Source organism: Kryptolebias marmoratus, linkage group LG5 (genome assembly GCF_001649575.2).
Source record: "Kryptolebias marmoratus isolate JLee-2015 linkage group LG5, ASM164957v2, whole genome shotgun sequence".
Classification (NCBI taxonomy): domain Eukaryota; kingdom Metazoa; phylum Chordata; class Actinopteri; order Cyprinodontiformes; family Rivulidae; genus Kryptolebias; species Kryptolebias marmoratus.
The window spans coordinates 6270307-6287819 of record NC_051434.1 but is presented as its reverse complement, the minus strand read 5'-3'; the positions used below and the strand labels follow the sequence as shown (position 1 = coordinate 6287819).

The 17513-nt window shown below is 41.9% G+C and overlaps 1 protein-coding gene across 1 annotated transcript in view; it reads right to left on the bottom strand.

Annotated features, from left to right (window-relative positions):
• The window catches only part of LOC108240673 (oxysterol-binding protein-related protein 10), a gene marked incomplete at its 5' end in the record, with an annotated part of 63544 nt that overhangs the window by 13278 nt on the left and 32753 nt on the right, over positions 1-17513 (bottom strand). Inside the window, 2 exon segments of the mRNA XM_017424334.3 lie at positions 4719-4849; positions 10019-10253. Of these exon segments, the coding sequence (XP_017279823.2) occupies positions 4719-4849; positions 10019-10253 (366 nt within the window).

The window sequence follows — 17513 nt, the reverse complement described above, 5'->3', positions numbered from 1 at the left end:
GCGTTCCGTCCTTCAAACATGAGATTTAGTTCCTCTTCGTCATGTTTTGGATGCATTTTATATACATTTCCTTTACTTATTCAGAGCTGCCACTTTAAAGTCCACCTCCTTCCTGTTAACCTTTGACCTCTCACTCCTGAACCTGCATCCTAATTATCTAACAGGCCTCAGACTTCCTGTTTCTGTTTCCTCTGAACCAGAATCCCTGCTTCAGTTTCACTTTCCGACGGGGTTTTATTTTTTTTTAAGCTTTACTTCCTGCAGTAAACGTCAGAGACGCTTCTGACAGTTCCTGAAAAGCTTCCCGCCTGACATTCATCTCCGAGCTACGACTGAAATCTGGCACTTTCTAAATCCGACCTCCAGGAATGTTTATTCTCTTCAGTAATGAGGTGCATCACAGTGCAGCAGTGGATTAATCAGCGACTTTAAAGGCACTTGAAGCTGTTAGAAGACGACCGTAAAAACCTTTTATAGCTGTGTGAAAATAAAATGAGCTCAGGGTTGCTTTTCTACAGAGGTCCAGCTGCAACAAAAGAATGACATCTCATAAAAAGTCACAAAAAGAACAACTTGAATCTAAAACGGAGCTTCGAGTGGAATAAATCTGACCTTTTTCTCTTCGTAGAAGCAGCTAAACAGCTGAAAGAGTGAGTTTTAGGCTTCTGTGAATTAATTATTCTGAGCAGATTCATCTGTGTAACATTTACTGAGAGAAGGAGAAATTCAGCCGGTGCACACATACACACACACACACACACACACAGGCTGACACAGATTAAATCAGCTGTACACTTCACGCTCGAGGTGAGCCAATCGAAGGCCTGTTTTAAGCCCACAGAGTGGCACGTTCTCCAACTCTGGGCCACTGAACACGTCACACAGAGGATGTTCTGCACGTTGTTCTTATTTTATACAAAAAACACAACTTCACTGAAATCGTCAGGCCTTTGAGACTGAAGGAGGAGCAGGCGAGCTCATGAACTGAGTCAGAATAAAACACGAGGTCAGAAACTGATCCGAGTTTGAACTCGTCAGATTTTAAATGAGCGGTTCAGAAAGAAGGATTTTTTTTTATTACTTGATACAGAAACTCTGAGTTTCCAGCTGTTAATTACGAGTTAAACTGTAGAGCTGCAGCTGACGTGGTGCTCCACAGCCTGCTGCAGACAAATGCAACTTTCAAATTAAAAATATTTCTTTTGTTTTAAAAAGGACAAACTGGAAAATCAAATAAAATGATCCCAGAATAAACAATACTCAAAAATGACATTATTTTACAAACATAAAATGTTCGTCAAGATGCAAAACAACAGAGCAAATGACGTGTTTTCAGTCCAAATGTCTTTTTTTTTTTTTTTTTTAATTCCTGAAACTCTGGAGCGACGGTCTGCAGACAGCGATCGCAGGGAAAGTCTCAAACAGGAAGGTGTCGGATTTTATCTCCCAAACTAAATCTGAAGGTTCAATAAAAACCGGATCAGAGCTTCAGATGTTCCTGCTGAATCACCAGAACATCTGTTTGTCCACAGCATAATAATCATAAAGTATAAACTATTTATTTTAGACATCTGAACCCTGTAGTTCTGATTCTTCTTCCTCTGAACGCAGCAGAGAACTTTGCTGCCCTCTGCTGGAGGCAAGGAGAAAAACAAAAAGGATTGGCTTTAAACTAAAAGCAACTAAAAGTTTGTTTCTGTCAAAATGACAGTTTGTCAGCTCATGTTGGAGGAAGGACTCCTCTTCCTTAATTTAAGACTTGATTTAATTCTTTAACTGTTATATAATTGAATTTTTTTGCCTTCCTGTGTAACATTTCACTCTGTTCCTTTTGCTAAAAGCACCAAATGTGAGACAGATCTGATGTCCAGCAGCTCATATCTGCAGTAAGACAGCAGGCCGGTCCAAAATATTCTAAGTTGATGCACTTCGAGCTGCTGCAAAAGCATCAGGCCAACAGATTTTTGCAGCAGCAGCATTTTCCTCCTCACTCCCCCCCCCCNCCCCGCCGCCCCCGCCCACAGTCACGCTCCGGCCCCGATCCTCCTCCTGTTGGCTGCATACGAAAGTCTGAATATAAAATGCCACAGTGGTGCTACATAATTCAAACGGGAAGCTTATCGCTCTGAGGTAATGGGCTTTTCTTGCTTAAAGTCAAAACCTGCTGATGAGACTTCAGGGGAAACAGACGGAAACTGAGCCGAGGTTTGATGCGGCAGAAGACAAAAGTCTGCAAACGTTTCATTAAACCTAACAGTTCTGTTAGGTATAATTTCTATTTTAGAAACAATCTAAGTCTATAAAATGAGCTGAGAACATCTGCATCGTGTCTCTTCTCCACAAGATGGCAAACTCCCCACCTCCCTGAATGCGTCTCTGTCCTGTGAACGCCTCTGATCAATCACTCCAATGTTCTCTGCCACATCCTGTTTGCCTCCTTTATGTTAAAATCACCGGGCTGGAGGCTTTCAGCCGGATGACGGAGATAAACATTTCACTTTTAAAGATGAGCAAACATCAGTGTCGAGCTGGACTAACGTTCCTGGACAGCTTGGCTGCTGGAGCAGATTTTTAAAGTCTGATGCAGAAAGTATCTGAAAGCAGCTGAAAAAGGTTCCTGGATGTCTGCAGCTCTGCCTCGACTCTCCAGACGTCTTCCCCTCGCGGTCAGCGTTCCCCTGCAGCCCAGCAGAACAGAACCTCCTCGTGGGTTTTGTTTTTCCTGCCGTGACACAAACGGATACGACGCCAACGCCGCCGCCTGCTGCTCGTTTTCCTCACAGCTTCTCCTCCACACGTGCAGCGGTTGTCTGGAACCGTATCACACGGCGTTAAATACTCCTCTCTCTCTCTCTCAAACATCACCTGGAGAGTCTGTGAAGGCTTTAATGAAACCTGATCCAGCTGCAGAACCACAACGCTACAGGGTCAAACATGTCGCATTAGATTTACAACTCAGTCGGATCGTAGAAGGTTAAATTTAAATAAATAGACAAATGACTACAAAAGGCATCTCAGAAACAACTTCTACTTTTCCACAGACCAGTTAACACACTGTGCTGAAAAATAATAAGACAAGAAACATCAAATGGTTAATTAAGTCCTGTTAGAGCAATAAAATCCATAAAAAGGAAAATGTGTGGGTTTGAAGGGTCAAAACAGAGTCTGATTAACTCATTAAAAGGTTTCAACCTGAACCTGTCTGTTTGTTTGTTTTAGTGACCACAGATTGATTCATGAAGATGTTGATGTGATCTTCCTCTGCAGACCTCAGCGTGTCGGCTGAGAGCCGTGAATAATTTCCAACGTAATTAAGTCATTGAAAGAGACAAATCGCAGCTTTAAACCGTCCTCACCTTCCTGATTTAATTGGACGTGATGAATGCTGAACAGAACCGTGAACATGTTGACTTTTTCCAACCCTGTAATATTTTTAACCGCCTATTCAAAGCGATCATTAAAAGGATTATAAAGTGTGACTGGATCAGACTGCTGCGAGCTCAGATGTGTGTTCACGGTGGCGTTTGGGCAGAAAGGAGGAGGAGAGACGCCACCCTCTTCTGGGTCGGCTCATTAGAAGATCTGACACGAGAAATTTAACGGGCCTCTGATAATCACTGTAACCTCTGACAAAGAGGAGGCGTGGCGGTGAAGGAGACGACTCCTAAACCATAAATCATCCGGTTCGTTCGGCTTCAGAGCCGAGGAAAACCATCAATCAGGTTGGGAGTGAAAGGCTGACGGCTGAGGATCCATTAGATCAGGAATAGGAGCAAATGACGACACGTTTTCTGATTTGAACAACTGAAATGTGAGAGGATGGTATGAGGAGCAGCTCGTAAAGACGTCTTTTGATTCTTGAAGATGTTTCAAAGTAAGAAAATAAAACTTTAAGAATGAAACTAACACTCCACAAAACAAAGACCTACTACCACACCGAACTTCAGCTCATCATCTGTAAAACCAACTGGTTTCAGTAAAATTAATTTAGTGTTTCATGAGATATTTTGCTAACAGAGGGTTGACACCAACGGGTAAAAGGCTGATCTCGTGTGATCTGAGACCTCGAAGTTCAACCAAATCAAACTTTCGCTCAGTATCTGTAAAAATTGACAGACTTTGAGCCAAATTTCTGTTTGCTGAGATCACTCAGGTCACTCAGCTGCGGCGGCCATCTTGACATTTAGTGACTTCAAAAGTAAAATCAGCTTTTGAAAAATCGACTTCAGCTGTTAAAACTTGTAAGAAGTATAACCATAAACCACCTGTTTGAGCTCAAGTTTCATATAAGCACATATGTCGTCGTACGTATCCATGGAAACGACGTTTAACAGCGGCGTGTCTTAGGAAAGAAACTTTCTGCCGGTGATCGGGGTCAGCCCAGACGCTCCGCCGCAGACAGGCAGGGAGGAAATCTACGAAGGCCTCCTGGGACCGGCTCGGTCCCACCTCCTCACTGGGCGACCCACTTATCTGAGCGCTTCTCTTTCTGCGCCTCGAATGTAAACACGAGAGACCAACAGAGAGGTGAGGCAGACATCTTTACGGCCTCAACGCTGTCAGATTCACCCCATCGATGATTTACTACGGCAACAGAGCCTCACAAAGACAAACTCATCAGCCTTGTTGCTTTAAGGGCTGAGACGGTGAAGGGTTTCCAGACAACGAGGGGTTTAAAGTCACCTCTTTAGGGGTTTCCAGGATGTTAAATGACTCACCTCAGCACCATGGGACAGACTCCTCCTCCTGAAGGCCGGGGAGGGCTCGGCCGATCGCAGGGGAGTCAGGCCTCCGTTCTTCAGCAGCTCGCCTGACGGTGACTTCGGTACAGTCCACACAGGAACACCATCTGAAAAACAGCAGGGCAGCGTTAACAGTCCAGGTCCGGGGGTTCAGTATCGGCAAAATGAGGCCGACATCTGACGCTCGGCATTAAAGGAGCGAGTGACTGATGGAGCCGAGGCGTCGGGATATTTCGTTCAGCCGCGTCCTTTCAGATCAGTCAGGATTTAACTCGACTGCAAGACGAGAAGAAATTATTTCAGCTGAGGATCAGCAGCAGCAATCAAATCTACAGAAACATGTAGATCTGAAAAACTTCATTCTGCTGCTTGAAAGTGTCGGCGCGTTTTAGACGTTGGTTTGAACAAATACTCAACGTTCATTAGGAAGAAACAATCAAAATTTAAAAACATTAAAGTGTGAATTTTGACAAGATTGACAAGATCAAGTTTTGCAAATTAACTAAAAAATTTGGAACCAAAAATATAAACATTTAAGAAAAACTAATATGATTTAGGATAATAAAGCTGTTAATGTTCATTTAAAACCTTTTAACAAAACAGAAAATAAGTTAAGTTATTTTTTGTGCTCTAATATGATTCTTTTGTTGTTTGTTTAGATTTCACTGTAGTTTTTGTGCACGTGTTTCGTCTTTATGCTTCTCTTTTTGTCTGCAGTGATTGAAAACGTAAATGTTTTTCTGTTTCGTTCGTGTATTTGGTGCTGCCACGGTTTGCATTTTCAGGTTTTGTTTCGAATTACATGAAATCTTCCTTTTTGAGTTTAGTTTTGTGCGTTCAGGCACTCTCTGGGTGTGCGTTTACACAACTGCACACCAATAATATATGTGTGATCCCTGACGGTGTAAATTCTCAGTGAAGTGGCTGAAAATCTAAAGCCCATGGACTGTTGAGCGTCACGTCAGAAGTTGTAAAGAAGAGAAGAAAATCCTGGTTTATCACAAATGATAAAAGTTAATCGTAACAGTGAAACTACATGTTTCCTAAGCATCATAAAGCTCGAGTTCAGACCACTCGGTTCAGCGTTTCCTTCACAGAAGCTTCGGGGAGAACTTTACGTCCACAAATGACACAATCAGAACCGGCTGAAAGTCTCAAAAACAGGAAAGCTGCGCTGCTGAAGAGTCAAAAGGTTGAATCAGACAAAAAGCTTCCGCAGCCTCGCGTTCATTCAGTCGATGCTATTTTTAGGCTTTTAACACCGAGTGAAACCGAGACTGCATTCAGAAGAGACTTTTTGGGGTCTTCAGTATGAAATGTAACGTCGGTAATGCATTTTCAGATTTCCATCCGATCTACAGGAAAAAAAGCTTCTTGCACACATCTCAGAAAGAGATCCTGTTTCAAAGTGCTGGTAATGGTGCAGAAACACTCCAAACACTCACTGTAATGCACCACGGCCGTCTCTGCTCAGATGCATTAGGGCAAACACACACACACACACACACACACAGAGCGGGGTCTGTTAACGAACACTTCCGAGACGTTTACAGTGAAACTGACTGAGGTGATCCACCTGTGGTTTAAGTTTATTTTTGGGTCGTTTTGGAAAAAAAATAATGTATTTCTTCTGACATTTTGAGATTAAAGACAACCCGATTCAAGACGACCGCCACAGCTAACAAACAGTTTTACAAACTCTGAGCTCTAATGATTCTCTCACAACAGAAGGTTCAAGATTTGACCAAAACTGTCGGTTCTCATCAAGAGACGACCTTCATTTAAAACGCGGCAGGTGATATGCATTACTTTAATTCCTTTAGTTTTCATTAATGCCCGCCGCTGAAGGCCTGACTCACTGGTGGACTGTATTTGTGATATGGAACAAATACAACTAATGGTTTAGTTTTTGTGACGACACGAGGACGAAGCAGATGGACTGTGTAACGTTTATTACACTTTCATACGGAGATGTAACATTTATTCAGGATCAGAACGGAACCAGTTATTTGCAGACATGATTAATTTGATGTTCTTCTGCTTCAGATGTCTCACTTTTACTTCTGTAATGCAACACTTTAAGCTGCGGACTAAGAGCTGAAAATCTATTAAAAGAAACAAAATGTTGAACTACGGAGAGCTCTACGCAAGTAGATTTTTAGTTTTACACTTTTGGCTTTATCATTTTTGTTTAAAAACAAAAAGTGCAAAATGAACTGAAGAATCTGCCTGGTTTTTTATAAGAAAATAATTCAGAGCCGCTGAGATGTCAGGCTGGCGTGTTGGATTGATTCTGAAAACTTTAATGTAATGAGGGCGTGTAGTTTGCAACGGTCGAGCTGAGACTATCGACTGACGCTCCGTTTTAATTGCCTCGGTTCAATTAAGAGACAAAACCAGAAATGTGGCTCCGAACATCAGCCTGCTGCGATGAAGAGGAGCTCAATGGTGCAGGAGACACAGTTGGACAGGAGGCATGCAGGTGAGTCAAAAGGCAAAAGGTCAAACAGAGCAGAGAGACTTTCATGCAGCAAATGAGTCAAATGTTTCTGGACCGTGGCGTCAAACCCAAGCGTTACTTTTACTTTAGGCAAAATATCAAGCGTACTTCTGCTTTTAGTGGTTGGTTTTAGGCTGCGGGGCCGAACAGTAAGTAAATTTCCTTTATGGATTTTTATTTCCTTAAAGGAAAATGCTTGATGTGCTGGTTTAAAAAAAAAAAAAAAAAAAAACGGGTTGAGTGTGGTTTCAGGCTCTTTTTCTTTTTTTTTTAAACTGTGACAGAGGGGAGAAAGGGGGTTGGGATCCAAGGAGCGAGAGCGAGCAGCTCCGTCACATCAGCTGATAATCTGCTGCCTGGTTTGTGGCTGGCAGGTTTTTCTGGACAAAAAGCTCCTTTCAGTTCTCCACTTTGATTTGCAGCAGCAACAGGAGACCAGAGGAACCAACGTGCCAGACAAACTCAGTCCAACCTCATGCTCGGGCCCCCCCCCACACCCAACCATGAAGTTCTCCTGCCCATGCAGACGTGGACCCGTTCGACCAGCCGGACCCCCTTTAATCAGCTGCATTCAATCAGGATGCAGCTCATGCTGGCGAACAAGAACCGCCAATCACTCGCAAAACCGCCGACTCCAACAATGAAAGGTCCTCACGGAGGCGTGGGGGGTACATGCCGGATATGGGGAGCAGCCGGACCCCCGTGGGACTCATCAGCCAGGCAGCGGAAGGAAAGAGGTTTGTACTTGCGGCCCGGCGGTCCCACTCCGCACCACCCCCTGTGAGACGAACAGGTGCAGGGCAGGGCGGCGGCTGGCGCAAAAAGAAGACCAAGAAAGAGTCAGGACGGACGGGCACAGAACGGGACCCCGAGCCCACCCAGATGCAGGAGAAACAACCTCCCAGAGTCAGGGATTAGATACAAATAGCACTTACAGGGAGAAATAAATGAGAACATTAGCTTTTAATGAGGCGCATGTAAAAAATGAACAAACACCTTTCATTTTGTTGTTTTTTCTTTAAACAGGTTGAAACCGCAGATGTTGACTTAACCTAAATTAGCTCTAATCTGTTAATAAAAGGCAACTAAAGTCTGAAAACAAACCATACAGAAAGGATCAAAAGGTCAATAAATGAATAAAACAGGCGCTGACCCTTGACCTCCAGATGGGTTCCGGTGCTAAACCAGAACCAGATCTGTTTCCACCACGGTCAGCTCTGGGTCCAGAACCAGCTCAGGACCAACAAAGAAGCAGGAGGCGGACTCATGGAGACCGACAACCAATGAAAAATGTTTAAAATTACACAGTTTCCCTCTTCCTCTGCTTCAACATGAATGATGCTGCTGGTTTTCTGCAGGGGTCACCATGTTTTACTCCAGATGCCCTCCCTGACTCCACCCTGCAGCCGGACTGCAGCACTGACCACCAAGCCGCTGCAGCCCCTTTGCTTCAGCGTGAAGAAGAAGTCAAATTAGGAGTTAACGGGTCTTCAGTCTGTCCTCCTGCAGTTTGTGAAAGTTTAGCATCAGACAGAGGGTCCGACAGAGCTGCAATCACCGTTTTCCATTGAATTCATAAACCCGTTTAAACATCACCAGCTGGTGTTTAAAGATCCTGTTTGAAACTCTGCTTGATTCCCATTTTAAGCAACATATCTAAATGTGTTTGGCCGGTCAGCAGAGAATTCAGACTGGTAAACACGGCGTTTATGAAACAGATCGGCGTCATCAAGAGGAATGACGACACAAACGCTGCGATCTGTGGAGATGAAGCATTTCTGTTCTGTGATCCTCCACAGAAACAGAGAGGATCAGAACTTCACTGAAGACATGTTGAATGGGATGCAACGATGAGCCAAACAGGTCCTTCACTGTATCATTAAAGAACCCGCTCCGGTACTGGAATCTTTAGCGGGAATAAAAAACATTTCTGTCAGGCTGTGAGGCTTTTCCTGAGAAGTCTCTCGTTTGCTACGTCTTCCACCTGGATCCTTTCGTTTCAGAACGAAGGGTCAGTTTTTCTCTGCTCTGGAGTTCTTAATGCATCTGCTGTGAATTCAAACAGAGCGCCTCGGGCATCTTCCACAAACAGACCAAGCTTTAAATCAACTCCAACCTCATTTACTGGACCAATCCTTGAAAGGGTCTGTTCTGAAACAACCTGGACGCTGGGAGTGGATTATAAACATCCATCCTTACTCTGGGAAACATAATTAGTCCACAACGGTTGACAGGTTTCTAATGATTCTGACAAAGTCCACTTTTTAAAAACTTTTATCCTGAATCATCTTTTAGGTCGATGCCAACAGAACCGGCCTCGAGCGATCAGAGCTCTTAGAGGAACAGAAATAAGACGTTACTGAACAGAGTATTTGAGGCAGAAGGTTTCTTTTCCTGGCAAAGATTTAATCCTTTAATGAGATTTAGAAAAGCATAGAGTTTTATTTACTCATTCACATGAAGGCCTTTTTTTTTTTTAACCCAACATGCAAGTAAGGACAGTCCAACATGCTTTCAGGGGTTCTGTACGCTCCATTTCCATACTTCACATTCATGCTCGTACCACATGGACCATTTAGGGTAAAACTGACATTTCAATGCGACCGACAACATTGAAGAGACGAAAAATGTAAAAAAAAATGGATGAAAAATAAAAACACAGACAAGAAACCATGACAAACCTAAATGATACAACGTAAGAGTTTAACCAATAAATGCAACATTTAACAACATTTCCTGCAAACGTGTAAGGATGGAGGGGTCGGGGCCGACTCACCGCAGGAGGCTCCGTGCGAGTAACGCTGGGAGGTCTGGGGCGGCGGTGGCGGCGGCACCTGGCTGTGGCTCTGCTGGAGGATGTTCAAGCATTCTCCCAGGCAGCTGAGCGTGGCGGCCGACGTGGCTTTGAGCAGCAGCAGGTCCTGATCCAGACACGAGAGCGGGCCCCTGGCGGGCAGAGAGTCGATGGAGTGGACCAGGTTCTTCTGTTGGCCCTCGGCCTGGGACATCACCTGCCAAACAAGTCCAAACACACAACCTTTAAGTCCCTCCGATTGTTAATGAAATACAGGTGAGGTTTACCTGCAGGTCCTTCATATTTTTAACTAAATTCACCACTAATGTAGAGGAGGGCATGTAGCCCAACAGATCAGTTTACCTTAAAATTTCCTTCCATGAAGTCTTTTTATGACCAGTTGCACGTCTCACAGATTATTTATGTTTGCACCGAATAAAACACACAAATCCAACCTGAAATGTTCACGTCACACAAGTACAGAGACCTTTTGTTCTGATAATTAACTTTTGATTTAAGTTCTTAGAGAACCACCATGAAGGCAGCACGAGTTAATCTGGTCTTAAGGTCTTTTTTTTTTCTTTTTTGGAGGTAAAATAAAAGTTTTAAAAGGGCCCTCATTAAAGGGCACAGGACAGTTTAAGACTGTGAAAACTAAAAACTTCAGATTTAAACAATCAGGTCGTCTCCAGGAGACTGTTTCACCAACAAATGAAGCCTTTTGTTGCATCATAAAACTACAAATAACTTCATAAACTTCTTTAAATCGGAGCTTTCTGAAGGGAAGAATCACTTCACCTAATTAAAGCAAATAAAATGCAAAACATCACGTGATAATTTGCTGTGTGGCTCCTAAATATGTCCTCCACCTTTTACTCTCAGAGTCACCTCCGTGCTACAGACCATAAAAAAAACAAAAAATAAATAAAAAACCATTAAAGCGCTGAAATTTATTTTGACTCTGTTCTTCTTCGCATCATAAACATCCACCGAAATATCCACTCGGAAAACAATCCCCAACAAATGCACAATTTACCCTTTGATGGTGCATTAAAATTGTAACTGCACAGCTGTTTTTAAATAATAAAACCAACGATCTTTGACTCGCTCCTGAATATTTATGGCCTTTGTTCACGTTCGGAGCCGAGCGCCGCAGATCGGGGCGGGGACGTCTTCTAAATCCTGGAGGACGGGGTTTTTATGTTAGCAGCTTTTGCTGACAAGAAAAAAAAAAAAAGCACATTTCCACTGCTGACTCATGAATTATAGATGTAATCAGCAGCAAGTCTGGTGTTTTATTGTGATACAATGTTTCATCAAACTCTGTGAAGAAAAGCGGTTTTATCACGCAAACAAAGCATAATTTCTGTCGTTTTTGGTGTGATGTTCAAGCTGATAATGAAAAATTAGGACCCTAATCTAAATGTAAATGTCTATTAAATGAGCTACAATATGACTTATGAATCCAGGAAACTATGAAGTTTAACATCTTGTGATTGTGATGCTGAGGTTCGTCTTCTCATTAATTGGTGCTAAATCTGATCAGTGTGGTCTTATCTGCTGTGTGATTGTTGGGTAAACGTGCATTTCTCACACCTTACATGTGCTCTGTGTGTGTGTGTGTGTGTGTGTGTGTGTGTGTTGCTTCTCCTCACAGATAAACACCACCACGGCTGAAGGTCGCTGTCAAAGTTTAGCATCATTTTAAAAAAAGAGCTGCAAAGTTTTCTGCTTCACGTTTCATCAGCAAACATCAACTGGACCTTTAACTGGGAGATCGAGGTGCTTGGTGCTGCAGAACGACAGAATATTTTGTAGAAATAGAGCTAAAGTTTCGTTTGGTAGCAGCTGAGAGTCATTTCCAACACGTCCTCTGAGCTCGACACATTACACAACATGAAAACTTCAAGATTCTAATCGACATCAACACAAAAATGGCTGCAACTCAGTGAAATTTACAGATACTGAGCTGAGATCTGATGTGGAAGTAACCGAGAGTCATCCTCACACACACACACACCTTTGTGGCCTTTGTGAGCTAAAGCTGTGGCATGAAAGGCGGCGGGTGATATGCATTCACTTAATTCATGTTTTTGACCAAGTTTCACACATTCCTTCAGCTGACAGGAAACAACCGTAACAAAGTCCCAGAAGAGATTTATTCAGAAACTTCTGCTGCTTTGGTTGTTTTCTGTATTTATTTTATGAACAAAATGTTTGATTTTTATAAAGACAAACTATTCAGAATACTTGCAAACGTGAGGTTAACATCATTTAGAGGCTTAATGAAAATAAAACGGTTGCAGTTTTCATTTCCCCCCTCGGCAGGAGGAGGCGACCCGACGGTGTCAGCACTTCCCCGTCTCCACTGCAGGCAACAAGTCATCCACCCACAAACAACCAAAACTCTCAGAGTCAGAAATCTTCCTCCTATAGCTCCAGACTCACATTCCTCTGAGAATTATTTCAGTCTGACTCACCTCTCCGAGCCTAAATGTGTCACGAAAAGGAGGGAAACCGTGTTGTTTTTCACTGGGAGGTAATAAGCTGTGAGAGCTAATGAATCTGGGTTGTTTATCAGCTCGGAAACATTGTATTCGTTAATATTTTATGGCTTCACGAACCCTCGTCCCCCCGCACACACCTCAGCAGCACATCTGTCTCCCTGCATCAGCACCACAGCCATTCTGGAGTCACCAAGAAGAAGAAAAACCTTCACAGGAGGCTCATAAATATGTGGCAAAAATAGACATTTCAAAACATTAGAAAACTACTGCATTCTTTTTCTAACAACCTGAGTAGTTTCAGAGTTTCTAAGGCAACTATATCTGCATTTAAAGCAAACAAAGATAAATATGGAGAACTGTAGCAACACGAGAACGTTTTTTGGACTTGTGGTTTTAACAGAGTCATCAGAACGTAGTTTTTACAAGTTTATACCTTTAAAAACTTGGTTCATGTGTTTTCTGTCTCAGGTTTTTTGTTTCAGTGATGAATGTTGGATGTTTATGGGCCTTAAAGACCAGAACCAACACATGTTGGTTAAAAAGAAAAAGTTTCCCATACATTTGACCCTGAAGGCTTGAACTCCTCAAACAATAAGTTAGTTTTTTTTTTTAAAGAGCGAAGACTGACACTTCTGTTCATCCTCTTTGACTAAATAAAGCTGAAGATCTTCAGATATAAAAGCTGCCAAAGATTTAAGGATTCTCACCAGCCTTTGAGTCGAAAAGCTAAGTTGACCTTCATCATTCGTGGATGGATTTCACAACAAACATGGTTCTTGATGTTAGTTTTCATTACAAAATAAATAAAATCTTTCTGAAAGCAGATTCTACAGACAGGATGCATCTCATCTAGATTGTGTTTTCCACTAAAGTTGTATAATTATTTTCCTAAATTAAAGATATTTGTGGCACCTGAAGTTAAATTCCTCTGTTATCAGCTCTGTGTGAGGAGCTACTTGTTATTTCCTCTAAATGATAAGTATTTTTGATAAAACATACTTTTTTTAACTCATCTTGGCAGAAAATCGTTTTTTTTTCGATACATCCAGCTGCAGCGGGACACCAAACCTGTGGGACACCAAAAGCTTTATGTTCCAGCACACGCGCCGCAGAACGTCACGCAGGGAAACAAACATTTAGAACTTTAATTACGGCCATGTTGCACTAATAATGCAGCAAATCAGAAGCTGCCTGGAGGTCCATTACTCACTGAAGGAGTCATTAGCGCATGGCGGAGCGAGTGGAGAGTAAATGAGTTGCCACGCAACCGTAAGCAACTCAAAATAAAAAAAAAAGCGTGCCATCCACAAAAACAAACAGCTCTCTGGGTTTTATGGGCTCAAGTAAAATGAAGCCGCTTTTCTTGATGCGAGCAAAACATGACGTTTTACACACAGCTGGAAAATAAAACTAATCGTTGAAGGAATATTAAACTGGTAAACATTGCAAATTGAGTGACAAAACGGATTAATTTACAGCAAAAAAGGACAGAACTGGTCACTTTCCATCCTCCACACAGGAAGTAGACGAAAACAAATCCTAGTCATGATTATTTCCCTTAAAATAGAAATAATATGTTCCTAAAAAGTTTAACGTTAAGCTTAAAACTGCAACCAATAAGCCAATTTAGTTACAAATAAATTTTCAGATTAAAGCGAGAGCGACAGGAAGTGCAACGTTAGAAGATTAACGGATTCACAGACGTGTGAAAAATACAACAGGGTCAGGAGAGCAGCTGTGTGCTGATGCAGTTATGAGATTAAATTTAGAAACACTGGTTTATTGTCTTTGTCAAGTTTTATCAGGTTTTCTTTACTGTGCAACTCCCTACTTGAAAGGGATGAACCACCCCATTACACACAACTAAACTAAATCTATACGTTCATAGCAGATACCCACACTTTCTCACACACACACACACACACACACACACACACAGAGCGTTCTCTGGAGCCAGCAGAGCCAGTGAGGTTTCCAGAAATAGCCTAAACCCAACGATCCAGCGCTGCCGTGGCAGTGCTGGCGCCCGGTGCTGCAGCTGCAGCTGAAGTGTTCGACGAGTTCACATCAGCAGGCTGTCACAAGCTGGCTGAGGGGAAACCGTCACGTGATCCGACTCCGAACGTCTCGCACTCAACGAGGAGATGGAGCCACATTCAGACAGACGGACGGACGGATGGAAGGCGACAGCATGACAGCGACCTCGACACGAGACTTCACTGATATATCGTCTTTCCTGCATTTACATGTTTGTGTTTCAACAGAAACCTCCCAATCCTCATGTACATAAACAAATAAACCTTAATTTTATTTCTTATTTTAACGAGGGATCACAGATTTACTGGATTATCATGTTTTATTGAGCTCCACATCAACATTTAAGTCCCTATAACTGCTGAGCTGAAGCAGCTGAAACATCCACATCTTTTCAATCAATCAATCAATTCACTTTATTTTGGTAAATTATCAACATTGAACACAAGAAATAAAAAGACAACAAACCCATAATTTACCAAAAAAAGGAATAGGCTGAAGCCAAAGCTTATTCTTGCCTCCCCTATTTAAGTGCCTAACAACCTATCAAGATATCTTCAAAATACCTATATATATCTAACTAACAGCGTAAGATTTTATCAGTTTACATTTTAAAGCTCTTTCAAAACTCATAAAAAAAAACAATTTAAAATCATCATTCAGGTCATTCCATAGTTTCACACCATTAACTGAAACACACCTCGACTTTACCTGACTTTTCTCTTTTGCACATTCAAATATAAACCTCACAAATTATATTTATTCTGTCTTAACTTAAATAATTTTTAGCTTTTAGCTGCTGTACAGTCAGTCTGAAGATTATTTAAACGGCTATAAAAAAAGTTCAAAGATCAAATCATAAATGTGGGAGCAGCTGAGGTGGACGGAGGCAGATAAAATAATGTGCGCAGCCAAGACTACGGCACCAAGATGGAGGATTTTACAGGAAGTGACATATTTCAGAATTATAATCAGCCAAAGTGAGTGGAAACTAATTAAATTAATGGTATTTGTGATGCTTCAGTTTAATCATAAAGTCACTAAAGAAATATTCCAACCATTTTAATGTGGAAAAGTAAAAAAAAAAAGATCTAAGCTGCTGTAGACGGTTATTTAAATGACTTTAATTTAATTCTGTCAGGACTGATGAGCCAACAGCTGGTTCGAACGCAGCCGAGATCAACCTCAATTTTTTATTTTATTTTTTGCAGTTTTCAGGCGTTTAATGCTGTCAATTTTACAATAAACAACTGTTTACATTTTGTAGCTGTTTGCAGAGGCAGCAGCAGGGAGGTGGAGCACTTCGAACACAAAATGGGGCTGATTCTGGCAGGAATTTATTAGATTTAGTCAAAATAGCAGTGAAATGTTAAAAGTTTAGACAACAGCATTAAATGCAATGATATTTTTAAGGTTGAAGTTGTTTAAAGTTGACATCTCCACAGAACGACCAGATTATCCCTTTAAATTGCTTTATTATTATAATACCATGTACCTTATCTATAAATAATTTTTAAAAAAGCTCAATTTATTGTCAACGCCTTCATCCTCCAGATTTCATCAGTGCTAAAAATCATCTCTATTCGCCTGGTAAGAAGAAGAAGAAGAGTTGAGGGGTGAAAAATGAAAAATGGGAGAGATGGAGAGATGAACTAAGTGACGGCAGATTGGAATCAGGTCACAAAGCAGCAACCCAGTTCTTCTGGACCAAAACACTGAAAACATTAATCCAACATCACACTGGAGCTTTTCTTCCCCCCCCCGTCTGTCTGCAGAGAAACCCCAAGCACCAGAGGAGTGTTTGTTTAGCTTAATGATCAAACCATCCAAGAAGTGAGACTACGTCTCCAACACCCCCGATCAGTGGTTGCTCCCTTTCTGTCACCGAGTGAATCATTTAGATGAGATATTCTTAGCACCGAGAGGCAGAGCTGCAGCGTCTGATGGGGTAATTTAACAAATTCCAGTCGGCCGAGTCTTCAACGAGCAAAAAAAAAAGAAAAGAAAGGCAAGAAAGAATTAGCTTTACATGAAATATTGATGCTCCTTCAAAAGTGGCATCATATTGACGTGGAGAGACACAGCTGGTGAGAGACTCTGGGGGGGACGGGCCGACACGAAGCCTTCACAGCCACTTTCTGTTTTTCCTGCACAGTATCTCATATTAGAAGTCCGCGTTTCCCTCTCCTTCCTGACTGCTTAGTCATCTTATCTCCATAATTTAAAAGGCACTACACATAAGCACCTGGCATTAATCCAAAAGGCACATTTTAACAAAAGCAGAAAATGCTGCAGCGTGCGCCTGAACAGTCTGCTGATCTGGTGAGCAACTGCGTCTTCATCGCGTCCGTCATTCTCACTTCATAAAAAACCCAACAATCTATTCCCATTAATCACTTTAAACCAACTGCAGACAAGTCATTAAGCAGTAACAGAGGGGAAAAAAAAAAAAACTCCTCCTGGAAGATAAGCAGAGAAAAGTAAACGACTCCTCTGAGCAAACGGAGACAGGAAGAAGGAAACGGGCGGCAGAACTGACGAGTCTGCTTACCAAGACAGAGAAAACCGATGAGGCTTTAAACTTCCAACTAAGTCAAAACTGATACGAAAATTCAGGAGGGAAGAGATTTTATTAACTTGCTTGAAAGTCTGCGCATCTATAGTCCAAAATGTTAGTCAATCCCTCCAAGATTTCGCAGGCATTTTTTGTGATTGTTGCGGCTAAAATGCCTGATTTCGCGGGGCATTTTCCTAAAAGTTGCGATTTTTTTTTTCACTAGAATCAATAAACAACCATAACTTTTAATATATAAACCAAAAATACTTCCTAGTTTTGTAAGATAATTACCAACAAACATTGACATTCTCAAAAGGTGCTTTATTTGAGAACTTATAGCTTCTAAACTGACATTCATGACCATTTCTGGATCGTCCCT